This window comes from Pseudopipra pipra, chromosome 17 (assembly GCF_036250125.1).
Source record: "Pseudopipra pipra isolate bDixPip1 chromosome 17, bDixPip1.hap1, whole genome shotgun sequence".
In the NCBI taxonomy this organism is placed as follows: Eukaryota; Metazoa; Chordata; class Aves; order Passeriformes; family Pipridae; genus Pseudopipra; species Pseudopipra pipra.
Window position 1 is genome coordinate 15413186 of NC_087565.1, and position 22711 is coordinate 15435896.

The 22711-nt window shown below is 52.9% G+C and overlaps 1 protein-coding gene across 2 annotated transcripts in view; it reads left to right on the forward strand.

The window, feature by feature from the left end:
• Positions 1-1481: 1481 nt before the first annotated feature.
• The window catches only part of L3MBTL1 (L3MBTL histone methyl-lysine binding protein 1), a 30868-nt gene continuing 9638 nt past the window's right edge, over positions 1482-22711 (forward strand). Inside the window, exons 1-18 of one of the 2 annotated variants that reach the window (XM_064674461.1) lie at positions 1482-1588; positions 7511-7699; positions 7944-8106; positions 10185-10408; positions 11157-11301; positions 11453-11591; positions 12271-12394; positions 13026-13113; positions 15250-15341; positions 15945-16049; positions 16835-16970; positions 17489-17589; positions 18630-18781; positions 19757-19833; positions 20270-20355; positions 20900-21010; positions 21275-21389; positions 21636-21735. In XM_064674461.1, coding sequence (XP_064530531.1) covers positions 7971-8106; positions 10185-10408; positions 11157-11301; positions 11453-11591; positions 12271-12394; positions 13026-13113; positions 15250-15341; positions 15945-16049; positions 16835-16970; positions 17489-17589; positions 18630-18781; positions 19757-19833; positions 20270-20355; positions 20900-21010; positions 21275-21389; positions 21636-21735 — 1931 coding nt within the window. In that variant the 5' untranslated portion in view covers positions 1482-1588; positions 7511-7699; positions 7944-7970. The remainder of the gene's footprint in view (positions 1589-7510; positions 7700-7943; positions 8107-10184; positions 10409-11156; positions 11302-11452; positions 11592-12270; positions 12395-13025; positions 13114-15249; positions 15342-15944; positions 16050-16834; positions 16971-17488; positions 17590-18629; positions 18782-19756; positions 19834-20269; positions 20356-20899; positions 21011-21274; positions 21390-21635; positions 21736-22711) is intronic. The other variant, XM_064674462.1, reaches the window with a different exon arrangement.

A 22711-nucleotide genomic window follows, 5' to 3' on the forward strand; every position in this document is an offset into this window, starting at 1 on the left:
GGGATTAATGGCATAGCGGAGTTGAATAATACAGGTCAGAATAAGTTAAATAAGAAAAGCATTATGAAGAGCTAAATTTAAGGAAACAAAAGTTCATAGTAGAATAACTCAAGCTGGAAGGGACCCATAAGGACCATTGAATCCAATACCAAGCCCTGCTCCTGGCAGGAGCACTTAGAACTAAACCTTAGGACTACGAGCATTGTCCAGACAGCTCTGGCATGCCTGTTACTTCCTTCCTGATTTGCAGGATCTATTGCTTTTTCAGAGTCTTTGACTTAATATTCTTAATTTATTAAAAATTTAGGATACAGAACTCAAGGTGACAGAGAACTGGCAGATACACTAAAACAGAGTGTGTTCCTGCAATCTCCAAAGCAAGGAAGAACACTCTGTGCCCCAGGTTCAGAACAGCCAGAGCTGGACATTGGGGTGAGCAGGCAGCTGCCTCTCCCTAGCCCATCCAACATACATCAAGGGCTGTTCTCAGCAGCTTATTGTACATTTCTGGCCTTTGTGCTTCCAGCCTTGGTTCCTTCCACTCATGTTTTCTGCAGGTAAGAGAGATAGACATTGTGTGTCTGAAGGCGCACAGAATACCAAAGAGTGGGCAGGATAAGCTGCTCTGAGTTTTGACAAGAGCCCTTTGGAAACAGTACTGTGCATTGTGCCTATCCTGCATTTCCACTACAGAACTAATTCAAGTGATTCTTTTCCTTCCCAGGTATCTTGAGGATGTCAGGTTAATGTTCTCTGGTTACTCTTTGGGCCTGTGGTAGGAGAGCTGGGGAGGGCAGGCATCCCCCACATCGATGCCAATTAGGGCCTGGGGAACTGATTTGGTCTCAAGGGTCTCTGGGCTGCTGAGGAGAACATGTTCCCATTGGTGATGTCCAATTGCTATCTGAGGGGCATTTGGTTAATCACAGAACCTTAGAAGGGTTTGGATTGGAAGGGACCTTACAGACCAGGTTGCTCCAAGCCCCGTCCAACCCAGCCTTGGACACTTCCAGGGATGGAGCAGCTACAGCTTCTCTGGGCAACCTTTGCCAGGGCCTCACTACCCTCACAGGGAAGAATTTCTTCCCAATATCCATCTAACCCTTCCCTCTGGCAGTGGGAAGCCATTCCTCCTTGTCCTGTCCCTCCAGGCCCTTGTCCAAAGTCCCTCTCGAGCTCTCTTGGAACTCTTTTAGACACTGGAAGGTGCTCTAAGGTCTCCCAGAGCCTTCTCTAGGCCGAAGACCTCCAGCTCTCTCACAACCTTCGTTTCCATAGACGAAGGGCTTCAGTCCAAGCAGCACCTTGTTGCTCTCAGCCCCCTGTCCCGTCTAACAGCGTTGCCTTGACGACTCCCCCCCTTTCCCCGCATCCCCCCGAAAAGCTGCGGCGGGGCCGAGCACGGCCCTGCGGATGCGGCCCCGCGCGTTTCCACGGCGACGGCGCGGGCTGAGCCGCCCCCTCCCCGCGCTCCCCGCGCACACTCGGACCGGCCCCGCGCCCCTCCCGCTCCGCGCCCCCCGCACCCCGGGCCAGGCCGGGCCGGGCAGCGCCGCCGGGGCTCGGAGCAGCGTCCGGCCGGGGGCAGGTAAGAAGCGCGGCCGGGTACCGCCGGCCCGGGCTCGCTGCATCCCGGTTCCCGCACGGGCGAGGCCCCGGCGGGGCGAGCGGGCCCGGGGACGGCGGGGATGGACGCTCCGGCATCCTCTGTGCCCGCGGCGGCGGGGCCGGAGCCGGGGTGGAGCGGCGCGGAGGGGCCGGAGCTGGACCGCGACACCGTGTGCAGCGCAGTGTGTTTGCCCAGGCCGCCGCCCCCGGGGTATCTCACAGGAACATTACCGTGCTTATCTCCCCGGACCAGGCTCGGGTCCAGCCGGCTGCCTGCGCCCTGCTTGGGCTGCAGCTGCGAGGCGCTGCCCAGCCCTCTCCACAGAGACAGGGAACCGCACTGTGCTTCCCTGGCTTTCCCAAGGGGTCCTCTCTGGGACACACGGAGGTTGGAAGCCCCTTTCAGTCTGGACGCTTGACCATGTTGCTTCAGGTGTTTCTCAAACACTGTGAGCTGGTGCTGTCCCTGAGCCTGGAGGTGACACCGCTGCAGCCCTGGATAGGGTCCTGCAGTGTGGAGGGCTTAGGTTCAGCCTGGCAGGCAGTGCATAGCCCAGGCTATGGAGACAGTGCTCCTCGTGGGCTAGGAAAAGGTTGTGGATTTAGTTCTTTGCTAGTTATAAAAGAAGATAAAAGATGAGACATTTAGAAATATTTCAGGATCAGGTATTCATCACCTTTTGATGTTTCCGCGTACTTATAAGTGTAACTTGTGGAAGAATATCCCTAACTATGCAGGGCTGGATGCTGCAGCAGGGCTGGTGCTATCAGGGGGCAGTGGAAGGTAGGTGTCCCTGTTGTGCCTCTCAGGGGTGGCTGGGCCAGGGGTCTGCACCCAGCTGGAGCTGCCCAGGCTTCATGCTGCCTTCTGGCCTCAGTGTTGAGCTTGGATGATGTCACCCTGAGCCTCTTGGAGTGGCACAGGAGATCACTGTAACTGCTCATTCTCCCCACCTGTGGCTCTGCGTGGATCCACAGGCCCAAAAGCTAGTCCTGGTGGCGGTGACACTCCTGGGACAGCAGGTGATAACTCAGCCTGAGTGGTTCTGCTTTGTCAGCTGTGTCTGAAGCTAAAGCTTGCTGCTTTATTGCCCTTCTCCGTCTGATCTCCATTTTCACAGAATCTGTTTGCTATTTTGAAATGTGCAGCATGATTGGGCTCCTTACTGCACAGAAGAACATTTCATCTGGTTTTGAAATGTTGATAAATTCCACGGCCCATTCCAAACCCCACCATGCTGCAGCAGAACACAGGAGCAGTACTCTGTGCCCCTGGTTTGTTCCAGAGGGGACGTTGCCTCCTGGCTTTGAAGTAGCAGTCAGATTGGGAAGGGAAGAGGTAGGATTGTCCTTCTCCACTGGGACACCCGCCTGTGCCAAGGGTGTTCCTGAGTTTGCCTGTGTGTATATAAAGCAAATACTTTCTACAGTGCTGTTAGCCTCCTAAACACCTGCCCTGGGCAATACCAGAAGACAGGGGAAGATCCAAGGGAACAGCTCCCAGCCTGGCTGGTCTCTGCAGTGCTTGCATGTTTAGCATGATCTCAGCTGGTGGTCTTTCTTAAAGGCTCAATTTTGCCACTGGAGGTAATTAATAATCATACCTCAGCTGATGGTAAGGATGGGAAAGTTCTCTGCTATGACTGAGGAGATTTCTGAAAAAAATTCACAGAATCACAGGCTGGGTGAGGTTGGAGGCACTTCTGGAGGTCACCCTGCCCAGTCCCTGCTCCCTCAGGACCACCCAGAGCCAGCTGCCCAGGATTCGCCCAGGCAGCTTTCGAGTCTCTCCACAGATGGAGACTCCACCACCTCCCTGAGCACCTGCACCAGTGCTCAGCCACCCTCACAGTGGAAAAGTGTGTCCTGATGCTCAGAGGGCCCCTCCTGTGTGTCAGTTTGTGCCCATGGCCCCTGGGTCTGTTCCTGGGCACTGCTGAGCAGAGCCTGGCCCCGTCCTTTCTGTACCCTCCCTCCAGGTATTTATCCACACAGATGAGATCTCCTGAGCCTGCTCTGCTCCGGGCTGGGCAGTCCCAGCTCTCTCAGCCTCTCCTCATGGCAGAGATGCTCCAGTCCCTCCATCACCTTCATGGCCCTGTGCTGGACTCTCTCCAGTCTGTCCCAGTCTCTTGTACTGGGCAGCCCAGCTCTGGGCCCAGCACTCCAGAGGTGGCCTCAGCACTGCAGAGCAGAGGGGAAGGGTCCCCAGCCTCCAGCAGCTGTGACACTGCTCCCACTGCAGTCCGGTACACTATCCTCCTCCTTTGCTGCAGGAGCACATTGCTGGCTCATAGGCATCCTGTATCCCCCAGGATTCCCATGGCCTTTCCTGCCAGCTGACTCCCAGCATGTACCAGTGCAGGCTTCAGAAGTATTTAAAAATTCAAGAAACCACAAAGCCAATACATGTTAATATTGTTTGAATTATTATTATTTTAAGCCAATCTTGTGATGAAAAGAAACACCTCTTTTGAGCAGACTGTGCTTTATAAGGCACTGACAGGGCTGTGCAGCAGCTCTGTGCTGGAAGCTGCTTTTCTTCATGCTCTTCTGTGGCCTGTTGCATGTAGCGTCTCCCTCCTCTCCAAACAGTGGATCATTCCCTGGCTTTGACATGGTTTTGGGAGAGGGTGGGTGTGGGACCATGGCAGAGCTGGAGGCTCGTGTGTACATGTGTTACTCATGTGTATAGCAGCCATAGAAGTCCTTTCCAAGCCCTTGGGTTGCTTGCCCAATGTCCTTGGCTGTCCCTCAGCAGAAGGCAGAAGGGGTGGGTGTGTGGAGACCTTGTGGAATGAATGGCTGGCTGGCTGGGGTGTGGGGCTCACCTGCACCCTCTGTAACACATGTGGAGTTACACCCAATACAAGATAAAATGGAGAATTTGGGGACTCACTGTTAAGACCAAAATAGCTGTAGCTCCACAGTTACTCTTTAAAAGCTGGCTGGTGGGATTTTTGAAGACTGCAAAGTGTTGGCCTGATCCGGTCTTGTCCAGGTGAGCAGAGTTTTTTCAGACGTCACTGGGGCATGTGTAAGCCAAAAGCTTTTTAAGATCCCAGATAAATTAATTAAATAAATAAATAAATAAATAAAGCTTTTGTTCATTGTCTAGAGCAGCCAGCAGAAAGAGTTATAGAATATCCTGAGCACAAGGATCATCGAGTTGAACCTCTGGCCCTGCACAGGACTCCCCAGCAATCCCACCATGTCCCTGAGAGTGTTGTCCAAACACTCCTTGAGCTTTGGAAGCCTTGGGGCTGTGACCACTGCCCTGGAGAGCCTGTTCCAGTGCCCGACCACCTAGAGGCAAATTAGGAAAGGGGAAGAATCTTTTCCTAATATCCAAGGGAACGTGTTAGTTTGGTTTGCTAATTATTGTGCTAATTTGCAGGATTCCATCCCGGTAGGTTTTCAAGACTGGGCTGGATAAAGCCCTCAACAACCTGGTCTGATCCCATAGCTGACCCTGCTGGGAGCAGAAGCTTGAATTAGAGACCTCCTCTGGTCCCTGAATTACCCTGTGGTAATATAGGTCATTCCAGGGCTTGCAGCAGATCTCTTGAAGTGATCTCTGGGGCAGTGGTACCTGCCTGTGCTCTGGCTCCAAGGGCTGAAGCCACCAGACTTGTCTCAGCTGTGGGCAACCTCTCCATGACACCTTTTCTGCTCTCAGGAGCAGAGTTATCCAAAGAGATGTGTGCCAGTGCCTTTCTCCTTCTGTGACAGTGATGCTAAGACAGATCATAGTTGTGGGTGATCCCCCATACAGATACTTGTTCTTTTCTCCCTTTTTCCATATGTAGTGTTCCTGACCTGGGATGCTTCACAACAGGTGAGATTTTTATACCAGGCTTTAAAAACTGTGAGCTGCAAACAATATCTCCAATCCTGATTCACATTCCTGCAGGTGGGGATGGAGCTCTGCAGCCCAGCCATCGTGTCATGCCCACACCTGACCTACCAGCAAGGGTCTAGTGCTCTGGCCAGAGGTGCCGGGGAAAGCATGGACACCGCTGCTGAGGGGCAGATAAGAGGAACAGGAGGGACAGTTTGTGGTAGAATGATTAAGGTTGGAGAACACCTCTAAGATCACTGAGTCCAACTGTAGAGCAAGGCCATGGACTGGATGGGCTTCTCTGCCTCCCTCAGGCCGCTTGGAGGGCTCCTGACCCTCTGAGCTGGGATGCCCAGCCGTGGTGCAGTGCTGGGACTTGCCCTTTGGTGCAGTGAGGCCTTTTCCAGGAGGTTGTTGGAGGACGGATTGTCTGTAGTTTAAGTCCTAAATCTCCGTTGTTTAGTTCTTCCAGTTTAAGGCATAGCACCCAGTCTATAATCCAGATTCATTCTGTTCATTCATATGCCAAACTCATAAGGCCTGGGAGAACCAGTCCTGACAGCGTTGGTACAGCCCCACAAGGGTTTGAAGAGTGTTGAAAACGTGATGATTACTGCAGGGCACTTCCTGTGCAAGTATTTGCTATTGTGTCACAGGTTTCTGGATGGAGATGAGTTGGAGCATTGTCCAATCTGGGCACTGGATCTAGTTATTTTTCTTCCTTTCTAGGCATTTCTGGTACCAATTTCTGTTTAAGTTAAAAAAACCAGCCAACAGCTCACACAAAATGAGGAGTTGTCCTTGAAACTTTTAACTCAAGTGACGAATAAAGGATTGATTGGATTTGAGTGCTTAAGAAAGCAGATAGATTCCTAGTGGGTATTAGGAAGCACCTGAACAGGTTGGCTGCCAAATTCATTTTGGCTTTCAGTTGGAATCTGGTGTCCAGCTGAGTTGCTCAGTTTCTTCAGGTCTTCTGACACTTAACAGTGCTTTCCTGTGACAGAAGGGCCTGGAAGGTCTATGCTGTCTGTCAGCTGAGCATCAGGTGTTTGTGGTCACAAACCTGACAGCACCGGAAGAGAGAAGACAAAGTAGATCTTCCCCTCATGTGAGCATACCATCCACTCTTTACCCGCTGGTTGTGGCACCTTTATCCTAATGTCTCAGGTTTTAAAATTCCAGACTTAACCCCACGTCAGCAAAGTGATTATCTTGTCTTCCACATGGCTGTCTTCCCTTTCAAAATGAAATTGCATCAAAAGGAACCAAGAAATGGCCATGGTCCCCTCTGTAGCTGCCTCATAGCAGCCCTTGCCTCCATCCTGGCAACAAGGGCTTTGAAGAAGGTGTGGGAAACAGGGCAGGTCCAAAATCCTTCTCTTACTCAGCATCCTCAGACTTCAGGAGTCTCTAGGACACCTGGGCCATCGTTTTCAGTAGACATGGAGAGGTCTGCCTTTCCTGAGCACATCTGGGGGTGCTGCTGGGTTTTTGCCTGGCCACGCATGTCCGTTGCATTGTTCACTAGGGCAGCCCCGAGAGCCTTCCCTCGCTGGGGTGCCCTGGGCACCAGGAGGCCACACTGCCCCTCTCTTGGGCTTGCAGGCAGGCCCTGGTCTGGGGACATCCTGGTGCAGGTACCATCCTGCCAACTGGGACACAGCAGGGCCAGCTGCTCCCCAGGGACAGGGAACCAAGGAAGTCAGCTGGAGGGGCACTGTGACCATGTCCCTTGGAGCTCAGGCAAGGCCTGAGATCAAGCCAGGATTCCAGCCAGGAGGTCAGTCCCACTGCTGCCAGACCTGCTGGAGACTGCGCTGCTGCAACTTGGAGTCCCTGGCCCCATGGGTGGGGGTCCCAGGGGAGGCTGATCACAGCCAGTAAGACTCAATAGTGCCCTCAGGGCCTTGACACTTTGCCCACTCCTTGAAATTCATGGCTTAAGAGGTTGAACATCACCCGTCCTGTGAGAAACTGCATGCAGAAGGCATCAAGTTCCCCTGACTCGCCCCTGTTCCCCCCATCAAATCGTGACACTTGAGAAATTCTTTCTTGCAGGCAGTTAAAAGATCAAGGGTGACACTCCGACAGGAGAGCTGGAAGGGAAACTTCATGGACCTCTGCCTGCTCCAGGGTAGCATTTGCCAGCCCTCAGTCACAGTCTGCATTGGAGTAGTGTAGGCACCTGGAGGAGCCGGGAGCATCTTGTGGACCTGCCGTCCTCATACCATCTTATGGTGGTGCCAGGTAAGAAAAAACCCTTGGCATTTGCAGGGTCTGAGGTGGGATCTCACAACAGGGGCTTTACTGGGTCATGTTGATGCCAGCTGTGACCTTCGTGTTGTTCTGTGTTGGGTTGCATGGACCTTTAATACATCTTGAAGGGATTTCTGCTGGGAGATGGTGGAAAGGGAGAGACCTATCTCTGCAGTCACTTTCTCACTCCTTTGTTGTGTTTGTACTGGTACCCAACTTGATTTCTTTCCTGCAGTGCCTCGCTCTGTGCCCAGGCAAGGTGATGGACAGCAGGGCAGAGATGGAGGTGGTGAGGAACACGAAGGGCAATGCTGCTGGGGAGGTCAGCGTCCATGTGGTCACCACCGAGAGCACTGTGCAGAGCACCCACCTGCCAACCACTGCCTTCATCATACCAGGTATGTGGAACAGTCCTCTCTAACTGGTGTCTCCCCAGCCTTCTCCCCACGCACTGATACCTCACACTCCTTGTGTGTCTGTGCTCCTCCCAAATCTTGGGAGGCAAAGCCGTGCTGCTGTTGCTATTTTAAAGGTTCTCTGTGGCTGTTCCGCATCACTTGGATGGTTTGTGGTAAATCAAAACTTCCTGAGTTTTAAGCCAAAGCCCTGATATCTGGAGCCCTGTGCCAGGGCAGCACAATGTGCTGGGTCCCTGCTCTGCAGGGATGTGGGCTCCTGGGCTGCTGCAATATCACAGAATCACAGAATACCTCAAGCTGGAAGGGACCCATAAGGATCAAGTCCAACGCCCTTGTCCGGGCTGGACCACCTAGAACTAAACCATAAGGCTGTTGTCCACTGGCAACAGTGGAGGCGGACACTCTCTGAGCTCTGGCAGCCTTGCTGCTGTGACCACTTCCCTGGTGAGCCTGTTCCAGGGACCAACCACTCTCTGGGTGAGGAACCCTTTCCTAATATCCCATCTGAACTTCTCGTGATGCACCTGCATTCCACCTCCTTGTGTCCCATCACTGGCCCCAGAGAGAGGAGCTCAGCCCCTGCCTGCGCTGCCCCCTGTGAGGAAGGTGCAGACTGCGATGGGGTCACCCCTCGGCTTCTCTTCTCTGAACTCAATGGGCCAAGTGGCCTCAGCTGCTCCTCCTAAGTCCTGCCCTCAAACCCTTTCCCTGTCCTGGTCCCCTTCCTCTGGACACACTCAAGCCCTCTGATGTTCTTCATGTGCTGAGGTGCCCAAACTACCCCCAGGACCTGAAGTGAAGCTGCCCCAGAGCAGAGCAGAGCAGAGCGGGACAGACCCCCCTCATCCAGCCAGCAATGCTGGGCCTGATGCCCCCCCCAGACAGGGCTGGCCTTTGGGGCTGCCATGGCACTGCTAGCTCCCACTGGGGCTCTTCCCCCTGTTCCTACATATAACTGGATTACCCCATCCCAGGTGCAGAATCCAACTGTTACTCTTGTTAGATTTCATACACTTTGTGATTGCCCAGCTCTCTGGTCCATCCGGTTCTCTTTGTTAGGCCTCTCAACCCTTGAGCAAGTCCACAGCTCCTCCTAACTTAGTGTCATCAATAAACTTACTTAATGTACATTTATTCCTGCATACACATAATTTATAAAAACATTAAAGAGCACCAACCCTAAACCAGTGCCCTGGGGAACCCCACTGGTGATGGCCACCAGTCTGTAAGTTTCTGAGCCCAACCATCAGCCAATTGTTCACCCAACATATGATGGACTAGTTGAGCTCTGTGCTGGACACTTTGTCCAGAAGGATACTGTGAGAGACAGTATCAAAAGCTTTGCTAAAATACTAAAAACCCACATCTATTGGCTTTCTCCTTGGTCAGCTTGTGAACCTGTGTTGGCTGTGACTGACAACTGTTGCCTCTCCAGTGTTTTCCAGTAACTCCGAGAATAACCTTCTCCATAGTTTTATCAGCCCCTGTAGTGAGACTGACAGGCCTGTAATTTCCAGGGTCATCCTTCTTACCCTTCTTGAAAATTGGGACCATTTTCAGCCCAGCTGACAGGTGTCTTTCAGGAGGTATGTGAGCAAAGCATGGATGTGTGTTAGACGAGATCGGGGTGTTCTTCAGAAGCAGATCTTCCAGTTTTTCCTGCTGCTGGTGCCTCAGTTCTCACTGCAGTGAGACCCTGATCTACACAGCATGTTCCTTTGAAATGTAACTGAACTGGAAGTTTTAAACTGAAGTTGCAGTCCAGGACTTCACCAGGACATTCCTGCTACATCAGAGCATTCTGATCATGGAAAAAGGCCGAGATCAAGCTGAAGTAGAACCCCTTGAATGTGGATAGTGTTGATGCCACCCCCCACCATAAGCCATTGCTGGCTGCGGATTTTTTGGGTCACTCTGACTGCTTGTGGCCCACAGCACAGCCCTCAGCTGGGAGACCATGTCCTCTGTGATTTTGTGCTTCCTTTGAGCCTTGTTTGCACTAGCAAAGTGTTCTGTGTATGCCTCTGGTTGTTTGTCTCCTTTCTTCCCTTCTCAAGCAAATGCCACTACCATCAGCCTTCCCACGAGCACCTTAGAAATCCAGCGATTCCCCCGGGAACCACAGAGAAGCACAGGGGCCGAGAGGCCAGAGAGGGGAACAGGGAATGAGCCGATCACAGCTACTGTCATTCCCCAGATCAGCGGGGTGCAGACTTGCAGCACAGTCCGTGTGCTGGAGTGGAAAGATGGGGTGGCTACTTTGCCTGGGAGTAACCTGCGGGTAAGTTCAGCCCTGGGCCACTGTGTTTGTCCCCTCTGTCACTCCCTGCAGCTCCTTGACCTTGTAAGTCCCCCAGCCTTTGCCAGGTGGGCACCACCAGGACGGGACGTGGCCCCTGACAGTACCTGCACCCCTGCTGGAGGATCCCTCAGCTATTCCGACTCTTCTTGTGCCCCATCCCTATGCCCCTCCTATCCTGGGAGCTTAGCAGAGCTTGCACATGGTGCTTGGGGGCTGCAGCAGGTCTTCACAGGGAGGCACAGTGGTGCTACGTGCTATGCAGGACATCTTTCCTTTCCAAGCTGTGCCATGGAGCTGGCTCTCACCCAGCTCCTGCACTCACCTTGGAAGCAGCACTCAGCAGGCAGAGGGTGCCTTCAGGGATACCCCTCAGTGCATGGCATAGCTTGCAGAAAATGTACCCGTTTCTCAGCTGCTTCTCAGCCTCAGGGCACCGCATCCTCCAGTCATCCACCTGCCAGCTCCAGCCATCCTCCAGCTATTCTGCCAGCTGGTCACCCGAGTGCCCACAGTGTGTCCAGCACAGGCTGCAGGCAGGGGCACCATCACAGGAGACTGGGGTGCTGTACTCATCTCTGTCCTCGAAGAGCTGTCCTCTTGTTGGACACACTGATGACCAAACCATGTCCCTCATTCTCAGAGCTCAGCTGCACCCACAAGCTATCGAGTTACATTTCTGTTCTCCTTGTTAACTCTTCTTCTTTGTTTTTTTGGTTCAATGATATAGTTTCGAATAAATGAGTATGGGACACTGAAGGTGGTGAGTGCTGATAAGATACCTCCAGTGGAAGCCCTAAAGGAGGGTCACACAGAGAAAGATGGGGACTCAGAGGTGGCACCCACCAGCAGAGACAATCCTACTGTGGCAAATGGTAAGGGCACCATGGTGGCACTTGAGGGGTGGGTACCACCATCCAGCACATGCTGTCTGCTGTGGTCCCTGAGTGAGGCAAATGTCTCCTGCTTCTGCTCTCCTTCCTTTGCTACACCTCGTGCCTCACTGCTGCTCCTCTCTCCTCCCAGATGTGCCGGAGCAGAGCAAGCTGCCCACAGCAGAAAGCATGTGCCACTGCGATACCTGTGGCCGGAGACATGTGTGGGATGGGGCCCGGGAAGGCAGGGGCTTCTGCAGCGAGCACTGTCACCAGCAGTTCAAAGAGAGGTAAAGGAAGGGGAGTCTGCACCATGCAGAACCATATCCATCCATCTGCCCTCCCTCCCGTGGGCTGTGTGCTCCAGCAAGGGATGTGAGCACATCTGCCTCTAGGGGATCCCTCTTGTTCCCCTCATTCCTGTAGGCAGAGTGCCCTGGCTGCAGAGTGAGGGGATGAAGACTTGTCGCAGGGGAAGCATGCAGGAAGCACAGGAGCCAGATTTTCTCCTGGCCAATTTGTGGCCTCATAAACATGTATCTGCTGGAGCAGAGCTGCTGCAGGAGCTTGCTGCAGTGGGTGCTTCCAGGCTGAGCAGCAGTGGGGCATGGGTGACGGGGGCATTCCCAGCCACTCTGCTGACCAATGTGTGACTCCTGGGACTCGATTTCCAGCATCTCTGTGTGATTCTGGTGCAGCTTAGAGCCTTGTTACAAAACTAGACCCCTTTTGATCCATCCCTGTGTTCAGACTGATTTCTGACACCCAAGTGTGTGAGGATAACTGTGACCTGTCCCTGGTTCTAACACTTGCTAACTTGTGTGCTGAGGAGCGCGTACATTAGTCAGGAGAGCATGTGTGAGTAAGAAACAGGTGGACAGTGATTCTCCAGCAGCCCCTACCTTACCAATACCCCAGCCAGTGTCACGTGCTATGCCACGGTGCTTTACCCTCCCTTCCTCTGTGCAGGTCTGTCATCGTGGAAAACTCTGCCAGCAGCACCAATGCCACTGAAATCCTCAAGCCAGTGAAGAAAAGAAAGAGGAAGGACTATCAGAGCCCTTCAGAGGAAGAATATGAATCTGAGCAAATGGTAGGATGAGGGCAGGGAGGGGGTGTGTGCAGATATGCCAATGTCAAGTGGGGGCCATAGGTCACCCCATGTGCACTGTGAGTGTGCACAGTTCTCATCAATGCTTTTTGGGGTGTGTCAGCTGTAGGTAAAGGGGTAACCCACTGGCTCTTAAGGCCAAAAAGACTTGAATGTGTGGAGCATCGGGGCTTCTAACACTGGGCTGGCTGTTTGGCTTGTCTACCATGGGCTGGGCAGTCCTAGACATGTCCAGGCTGGGCTGTAGCTATCGAGCACTCTTAGCTGCTCTTTTGAGTCTAGACCACCAAAGTAAGCGTTGAAGTAAGGGATTGTCTGTCTGTGTGCTGTGTGTCCTGGAAAGGAGAGACTTTGACAAGGCGAGGAAGGTCTGCTTGCCAGCCCTGACTTATAGCGGGTCCATTCCAGGTGTGATTGTTACCACTGAGCACCAAAATCCCCTACACCCTCCCATCATCAGATTCTCTGACAGCCCATTTCTGGACCTAGCATTGGTCAAATCAGGGACATCATGGAGGCACAGTAAGGCCCTTGGCACCGGTGTGAGGTTACAACACGCAGCCTAAATCTCTGTGCAGACCTGGGTTTTTGTTTTGTCTGTTCTCACGCCTAGGAGGAAAAGCAGGAAGAGAGGAAAAACTCTGTGGGAGACTCTGCTATGAGCAATCTGGAGGCTGAGGCGTGGAATGGGAGCCAGCACGGTATGGAGGGCCAGATGGGCGGTGGGGTCAGCATTCCCACCATGGCTGGGGGATCCCACTGTGGGTCTAGACCATTTTGGTGCTCCAGCAGAGTCAAACACCCAGTGCAATGCACTGGTACATGTTCCTGAAGGCTTGTGAGCTCCTCTGCTTGCTTGATCCTGCTCTCTCTGTCTCTTTCCGTTTCTCTCCTTTCCTCTCTTTCTCTCTGTGGGAAGGGTGCACCCCTGCAGATATGGCTATGTCAGCTTCAGGCACTGGCCGGTGCTGTACAGTACTGTCCCTCCCCTCAGGAGCTAAATTTGTTCCTGGCTCGTGGATGCCGTGTTTGCTCCCAGAGACACTATGCTGAGCAATAAGAGGACTCTGCACCATGTGTGGCTTTGCCCTCCCATGGGATCAGGGCATCCCTTATGTCATCAGGAGCTCACAAGTTTGGGAGCTGCTCCTGTAGATGTGGTGCCACTGAAGCCATGTGATTTGGGGTTGTCTTATCTTGTGGGGATCTATTCCTGGATTGTATCAGAGATCTCAAAAGCAGAGCTGTCAACAGGGAAAAGGCAAGCTGAGGGAGGCAGTGTTTGCTTGGTTGTTGTTTTGCCTGCAGTGTGATGGGGGTGAGGGGGAAGGAAAACTTGGGGAAATAATGAAAATAAACCTTTTGTCTTTGAGTAGTGAAAGGTCATATTCAAAATAATTTTAAAATGAAAATGCTGTAGCTTCATAGTCTTCTCCATAGCCATGTGCAGGCACAGTGGCGGGGCCAGGTGTCATTAATCCCTGAGTTAACACTGAGTTAACCACTGTTTAAAAGAAATCTCATATGGCTCATCTTCTGAGCCCAGAGCATGTAACTTCCCTGCTGCATACAAGTAAGTAGTGCTGCATACAAGTAAGCAGTGCTGAGCCTTGTTATTTCAGCATTTTATTTCAGCATTTTATTTTCTCTTATTTTAGAAGGACATCAGCAAAGAAATGCTTCAGTGCAACATTGTCAGTGTATGCTCTGTCTCCTGGTGTATTTGTCGTTCTCCAGAAGTGCAGAGCTTGTACTCACAGATTCCCCAGCCATGCCTAGCACTTTTTCTATGTCCTAAAGAATACTAAAGGTGTTTATCGCTCTGAAATATCAGCGAAGCACCTAGGTTAGTCACTTTGCTCACTGAAGCTCAGCTTTAATTTCTTCCATAAATTTTTTTTTTCCATCTCCACTTCCCTTATGTGCAAGGGAGGAATGGGTTTAGTCTGTTTTTTCCGTGCATTTCTGGCCTGTCCTACATGAGGCTGTGTGCCGTGGCTGACCTGTAGCTGTGATTTCCTCAGTGCTGGAATAGGCACAGCACTCCTGGAGTCCCTTCAGGTGCTACAAACTAGGGAGAGAAAGTGGCTAGAGAGCAAGAAACTTGAGTTATGTCTCGTGCCTCTGCCGAGGCCTTTGTGACCTTCTCAAAGGCATGAAGGGTCACCTCCATGCCTGTGGAGTCTGTCTTCTTTTTGGGTAAATGCACCTCTAGGGCATCAGGGTGGCCCTGATGTGTCAGGTTGTTGTGTCAGAGCAGAGGACAGCAGAGCTGGCAGATGAGCCTGCTGTTGTTTTGACTGGCTAGGAGCCGTTTGCAGCTGGGAATGATTCCCAGGTCTCTGCATGGATCCTGCTGGTTGTCCCAAATCCATCAGTGCTGTGGGCATATCAAATGTACTGGCTGGAGGAGGACTTGTTTGCAAAGGTGTCCTGATGCTTTGCCCAGGATGGCTTGTCCCTCAGGCTCCTTAAAATCATAAAATAATGAAATGGTTTGGGCTGGAAGGGATCTTGAAGCTCATCTCATTTCAACCTCCCTGCCATGGGCAGGGGCACCTTCCGCTAGACCAGGTGCCTTACTAGGACATGGTACAGTGACAGAGGACATTCAGGGCATGGAGACTCCTGGTTGTGTCCTTCCTCGCACACTGGCCAAGTTTGCTGGAGAAGAGGTGGTGATAGGATGGTGCTGAGCTTCGCAGGGATGCAGGACTGTGTGTGAGAGCGGGATGGCCCCAGCGGGACCCGCCTGCCCTCGGCACTGCCTGGAGGCAGCAGGGCTGAGGCTGGAGCAGCCTCTCAGCAGCATTTGTGTGCGTTTGTGCTGCGCTCAGGTGCCAGTGAGGAGAAGAAAGAAGGCTGGTCTTGGGCGTCCTACTTGGAGGAGCAGAAAGCTGTCGCTGCCCCTTTAGATCTCTTCCAGGATGTGAGTTGGGATTTTCCTGTCTTTTTCCCTCTTTTATCTTCTCTGGTCTTTCCCTTCCCCCCAACCCCCCCGGCCTCCTCCTTCTCCTCTCTTTTTTGCTTTGGTATTTTGTGGGATTGGGCAATATCAAGCTCCCATTGCCACCTGGAGGTGATTGGTCATCTGATTTGCCTGGAGTCCTACTCCCCAGCAGGGTGCTGTTCCCCATCCCAAGCACCCCACCTTTTCCTAGGACACCCCTGTGACTCTGGCATTGTGGAGCCTTTCCAGCCCTTCCTGGAAGCCAGGTGTGGTCTCTCCCAAGGCCACATTGCTGTGCTGCACCCCTGCTCCCAGGCGTCCAACTGCCAGGGTGCCCCACTCCCCCCAGCTGCGGCTTTTAGCCCAGGGGCACTGCCAATAGCAAGAGATGCAAACCCACAAGGACATAGAGCAGTGTGTTTTTCTATGGGAAAAGAATTAAAATTTGGATGACAACATAACCTGTGGCCCATAGTCTCCTGGTCCCAGGAGCTCCCATTGCCTGGTGGTTGCTCCTCAGGCTGGTTCTAGACTCAGCTCCCTGCGTTGGTTTTTACGTTGTAGTTTAATTTTTGTTTCCAGTACCAAGTAGCTTCCCAGCACAAGAATGGCTTTAAAGTGGGGATGAAGCTGGAGGGGATTGACCCACAGCACCCATCTATGTACTTCATCCTGACCGTGGCTGAGGTAAGGTGCCTGCCATGTTCGTGGGTTCTTTGGACTCTGGGGCAGGGAAGGTGCTGCTACCTGGCCTATGGAAGAGATGGATGGAGTTGGTGCCTTTGCCTGCCTGTTGCTGCAGGAGATGAGCTGGTGCTCATCCTGTTTGTTTGGACAAACAAACAGGTTTGTTCTCTGCCAGCTCACAGGGACAGGACATGGCGCCATGGAGCTGCTGTCATGTCCTGGCCTAGTTGGTCTCTCCATCCCCCTGACACAGCAGGTCATGAGGGGAGGGGTTGTGGTGATGGCAGCAGCTTCTTATCTTTGTGCTGATGCCCCTAGGACATTCTCTTGAGATGGAATGTATGGAGGCATCCCATTGCTCTTCCTTTTGTCTGTGTGAGCTCTCCACTCAGCCATGTAGCAGTCAAACCAGACTCGCCTCATGGTGCTTCCCAGGCAGCCAGCATGGCATTTAGCCAAAATCTCTGCACCAGCAGGTTCCCCAGGTGCAGAAAAGGGAATCTTTGCACTTGCTGGATCCAGGAAGTTGCACCACCATGACATTTTGTGCACCAACCTGAACATCCCTTCTTTGGGCTGGCTTGTGCTGGCCTTGCACTGACCTTGTTCCGGGCTGGGCACCCTTTGGTGGCTTGTTCCTCCTGCTTTGGGCACTGGCCTGTGATTGACTCTTGGCTTCTCAAGGCAATATAAGCTGAGATGGTGTGTGGGAGGGGTGGGGCATGTGATGCTCAGCCAGGTAGAGCAGCAGGTTTCCATGATCCTTTCCCTTTCCCTTCTGGTAGGTGTGTGGTTACCGGATGCGCCTCCACTTTGATGGCTACTCTGAGTGCCATGATTTCTGGCTGAATGCTGACTCCCCCGACATCCACCCTGCTGGTTGGTTTGAGGAGACAGGGCACAAACTCCAGCCCCCCAAAGGTAAGGAGTTATCTTGTCTTGGGTGCTGGGTCCTGGTGAAGGAGGGGGGTGAACAGTAGGGCCAAATGTAGAGCGTCAGGTGGGGATAGGGTGGCTCCATGGGGACCAGGAGGGATGCTGCTCAGATACTGGCCCAGGAGGGATACTTGGGGTGGGGGAGGGTTCCACAGGACAACCTGCGTCTTACAGGCACCTGAAAGAAACAGACCTATCTCTTGTTCGCATTTTGGGGCAAAGCCCTGTTGGATGTCCCATTGCCAGGCTGGAGTCAGCAGACGGGAATGATTTTCTCTGTGCAGGAGCTACACTATGGATTTCCACTGCTCACGTTTCATAACACCCCTTCAAAACCAGCCATTGGGCCTAAGCCGCGGGCTTTGGGCATCCCAGGGCTTCTGTGGATCCTCTTTGCCCACAGTAGGACATGCCTGGCAGGATGATGCCGGGTCAGGTGTGGCCAGGCTCACCCTTCACCACCTCCTGACTGTGAACTCACTGCTCTCATTTCTCTTCCTGAGGGGTTGTAGGTTATAAGGAAGAAGAATTCAGCTGGACAAACTACCTGAAGTTAACAAAGGCTCAGGCAGCTCCTAAGCACCTCTTCTTGGTCCGAAACACTGTGAGTAGCAGCATCTCCTTCCTACCAGAGCCTACAGGTTCAGGTGTGAGCTTTCTGCTCTAGCTGAGCAAAATGCCTCTGCCAGCACTGGGCTTTGCTCTGTTCACCCCACACTTCTCAAGCCCACAGCGCAGAGGGCCAGCAGTGTGTACTGCTGGCTGTGGCACACTTTGCTACTCAGGATCTGTAGCTTGAACACTAGTTTGGTGTGCCCAGAATTGGTGCTGGTCTGATTCACTGTTTCATCCAGGTTGGTCTAATGGACAGTTAAACGTGTTACAGAAGTATTGGTAAGGAGAAGTAACTGTTACTGTCAACAATTATTTTGCTAAAAAAAAAAATCAGTTAATGTTTCATAAGTATAATTCTTTTGTCTCTATTAATGTATGTTCACTGTTTATGTGTCTGCCTATTTTTTTCACACGGAAGTTTGGTGAAGGGAAGTGGGAATGTAGCAGAGTGCAAAATGCTGATCACTTCTTCGTCAGCTGCAGAGGAAATTCAGCCTATTGATAAATCAGCCTCTCTAAGTTATTTATTGTGTCTCAAACCTGCTGTTCATTGCTGCAACAATTCCACCAGTGTGTATGATGCAGGATTTTACACAGATTTTGGATCCAAGAAATAAGGGCTAGGAAGGGAGAAGGGCCCATCCCAGCTGCTCCTGCCATGTCTAGGGCATTGGTCACTGCTGACACTGAAGGACTGTGACCTCAAACAAATGTTTTGTGACAAAATGGGAACTAATGTCAGTTGGAGGCTGTTTTTCTCTTGGAGGTTACTGTTTATAGAAGATTCTGAGGATCAGAAGATCACTTTTCCTCTTTCTTTGTGTGGCCAAGCTGAGTTACTTACCCTCTGCCTCTTTCCTTGGATACATAGCAGGGCACTGCCCTACTGGGAGCCTGAGTGGTCCTGGGCCTGCCTGGAGGCCAGAGAGGGTCTGGTTTTGGGAGGGTTTGGGCAGGTGCCTCCTTGCAGCAGGCAAGGGAAGTGTTGAGGAAGGAGCTGTGCTGCAGCTTGCCCCTCTCTCCTGCCAGCACAAGGCTTCTCCAGGCTTCGAGGTGGGCATGAAGCTCGAAGCTGTGGACCGCATGAACCCTTCCCTGATCTGTGTTGCCACAGTGACTGATGTGGTGGACAATCGCTTTTTGGTGCACTTTGACAACTGGGATGATACTTATGACTACTGGTAAGTGCACAGAGGCTCCTGGAGTGCCAGTGGTGGGGAGACACCCTGCCACTGCTTCAGCAAGAGTGACGGGGTGCTTGGGAATGCATGGGACAATCCCAACATGCTGCTGCAGAGAGGTCATGAGCGGTCCAGGGAGGCAGAGGGTCACCCTCCTGTTCTGGGGGACAAACCTTTACCTGATCCATGTCACCTTGTGGAATGTTGCCATGGCTTGTAGCTGACATGGGGCAAAGACAGGCACGATCTCATGCTGTGGGCTCAGCCTGAAACCTACCTGGGAGACAGGATCACCTGCACTTTTCAGAGACTGAAGGCCTGATCTTAAAAAGCAGTTCCTGTGCCTGTAGGCAGGGGACTGTGGCCAGGATGGGGAGATGTCCCAGTCAAGGCTGATTAAGGTCAGTTAAAATGGCCAGTTAGCACAGCCATGGTCCTAAGAACAGCTCCTTAGCTTTGTGGTTGGAGCCCTCTGACCTTCTCTTCTCACCCCAAGGGGCTGTGGGACTGCAGCAGGTTCTGTCCCCGTCTGGTGCTGGGCAGCTGCCTGCTCTATCCCAGGGCAGACCTGCAAAGCAGTATCTCCTGAAGGTGCCGTGACTGCTGTGACAGACTGGGAGCCATACTGGGGACATGAGCCCACCCAACTACCCTTGTCTCACTGCTCCAAGCTCTGGAGGGTGTGTTCTGCCTCCCTACTTGCAGCAAAGGGCTGCTGTTCCCTGGGCAGAGGCATGTGCCTGGGCCTGCCCCTCTGAGCTGAGTTCCCTGCTCTAGCTCTTGCCTTGCTGGGCCCTGGAGTTCCCTGGGTCACTCAGGGACAAGAGTGCTGGAGAAAACCTCAGTTTCTGCAGGGGCTTTTGCTGGTGGTGCAGGTCTAAGGGTGCTGCCACGTATCCTTCCCTGGGCCCCCACAACCCATGGTGATGAGCTGGGTATTTCAGCCCTGTGTAAGAGCTTGGATGTGTTTTCTAGGTGTGACCCCAGCAGTCCATACATCCACCCAGTTGGATGGTGTCATGAGCATGGCAAACCCCTCACACCTCCTCAAGGTGAGTCAGTGGCCTGGGAGTGCATCCCTTGTGGACAGGCTTTTCAGGGTGGCATGGGGGTCCTGGGGGCACAAACCCCATGATCCTTGCTTATCGGCAAGCCCAGACAGTTTCCTTCAGCAAGGCCACAGCCAGGGAGGCAGCATGTACCTGCCAAGGCTCCTGTACACACATTCAGGTGCAGCATGGTGGCTGTGTTGGGCCAAGTCTCCCCACTCAGAGACACAAGGAGGACCCAAGCTGTCTGTGCACACCCAGATGTTTTCTGCTTCCTTGTATCCTGGGTACATGAGAAAATAGTAGCACTTCTTGCTGTCTCTCAGGTTCCTGTGTGCCTGGCACAGACTTGGTTGGCCCTTGAAGGCAGTGGGATGTTCTGAGGTACTTGCTGTTTTCCTGCAAGGGTGTCCCACCTTCTGCATCTTCCCCCTTCCAGATTATCCTGACCCTGACAACTTCACCTGGGAAAAGTACTTGAAGGAAACTGGAGCATCTGCTGTCCCAGCTTGGGCCTTTAAAGTGGTGAGTGCCACATCATCTGCTTCACCCCACCTCAGCAGGAATTTGGGCTGTCTCCGTTGCTAGGTTTTTTATGAGAAGTCCAGTGATGTTCCATGTGCTCCTGCCACAGGCCTGGGCTTTGGATCTACACTCAAGGCTCAGAAGTCAGGGCAAGTAGTGGGAAAAATTAGAAGCGTGACATCCCTTTGGCTAGACAGAAGCTGGGCAATGGGAAATAATTTAGGTTTGCTTGATTAGTGTTTCTCTCCAACTGCACCACCAGCAGCTGCATCCAGCCAAGTGTGGTTGCAATATAGATCCCCAAAATGTGTCGCTCAGAGACCTTCTTCCCTGGGGCAGCTTCCCTATCTTGTTAAAACAGAGCTCAGATTCAGGAGGCCTGTTCCCACTCTCTCCTGTTGCTGCTGTGATCTGGGATGGCTTTTCCCCAGCCAGGCCAGTGCTTGAAACTGGGATTGAGGAGTACGCACTGCTGGGAAAGCTGCCAAGGGGTGCAGGAAGCCTGAAGAATGGCCCTGCTCCCTGCTGATCTGGGTTCTTACAGCGCCCACCCCATGGCTTCCTGGTCAACATGAAGCTGGAGGCAGTGGACAGGAGGACTCCTTCCTTCATCCGAGTGGCCAGTGTGGAGGATGTGGAAGATCACAGGATAAAGGTGGGTGCTGAAGGATCATTGCTGAGCCTGTGTCCAGGCACTGTGCTGGCTTGCTTCTGCCCTTCCCTGCTCACTGGGAGTGGAGGTCTGTCAAAGCCTACTGTGCAGAGGTTGACAGGTCTCAGTAACTGGCTCCAGGAGTAGAGAAGAGCCTTGTGCTGCAGTTCAGCTCTATCCTGCTGCTTGCTGGCAACTTGGAGAGCTCCAGAGCTCCTCAGGGACGTGTCCTGCATTTTGAAGAGTGACCTCTGCTTGTTTTCCCAGATCCATTTTGATGGCTGGAGTCACATCTATGATTTCTGGATTGATGCGGATCATCCAGACATCCACCCCATAGGCTGGTGCTCAAAAACAGGACACCCACTGCAGCCTCCTCTCAGTAAGTCCTGCGCCTGTGTCAGTCCCTCATCGCAGGGCGTGAACATGCCAGACCCCCAATGTCACTGCCTGCACAGAAATGGGAGGGCGGGTGCTGGACATGGATGGGCAGAGAGGAAGGACCTTTCCACAGATTTGTCAGTTGGAAAAGTCCTCCCTGTTTAGGGCAGGCAGGGAGCCCAGTGCCCTGTCTCTGCCTGGGCTTGCAGCCATGAAAGTCTCTCTCCTGTTTCTCCTCCTGGTCTAGGGCCAAAGGAACCAGCCTCTTCTGCCCATGCAGGCTGCCCAACCCTGGGCTGCAAGAGCATCCCTCATACCAAGAGTTCAAAGTACAGCTTTCACCACAGGTGAGCTCCCCAGCACAGCTCAGAGAGGTACAGCTTCCCTGCCAGTCCATGCCAGCTCTTCTTCTACCACCCCCACCAGCATCCACTCCTTCCCTGCACCCACCCCATGCCTGTCTCTGCCCCCTGCTTTCCCCAGGCTTGGCCCCAAGGCAGCATGGAGCTCACAGCTGGTGTAACCCCCGTGATCCTCTCCTGTGCCTGTCCTGTGGCACCCAGAGCCCTCTGGGGTGCCCTGTGTACCTGTGGGGACCTATAGGCTTCAGAGAGGACCATGTCTATAAGATGGTGTTCCCTGACACCAGCTGTGAGAACACTGTTCCTCCCATCCCTCATGGATGCCTTTCACTGTGAGGCTGAGCTGGGAAGTCCCAAGAAGGAACAGTGCATCTTCCCAGCTCAGGCAGTCACTTGCAGGACCTTTTCCACGGGATAACAGACTCAGTCTAGTGCCAACCTCAGTGCTAGGCTGGCATCAGAAGGAGCCAGTATGGTAAATCATAGAATAATAGAATCAGCCACGTTGGAAGGGACCTCTGAGATCATCAAGTCCAACCCTTGATCCAACCCTGCCGTGGTTACTAGACCATGGTACTGATGCCACATCCAGTCTCATCTTAAAAACCTCCAGGGATGGAGAATCCACCACTTCCCCGGGCAGCCCATTCCAATGCCTGATTACCCTCTCTGTAAAGAATTTCTTCCTAATGTCTAACCTAAACCTCCCCTGGCAGAGCTTGAGACCATGCCCTCTTGTCTTACTGATGGCTGTCTGGGAGAAGAGACCAACTCCCACCTGGCTACAACCTCCTGTCAGGGCATTGTAGAGAGTGATGAGGTCTCCCCTGAGCCTCCTCTTCTCCAGGCTAAACAACCCCAGCTCCCTCACAGGACCTGTGCTTGAGTCCCTTCACCAGCCTTGTTGCTCTTCTTTGGACCTGCTCCAGCACCTTGACATCCTTCCTGAACTGAGGGGCCC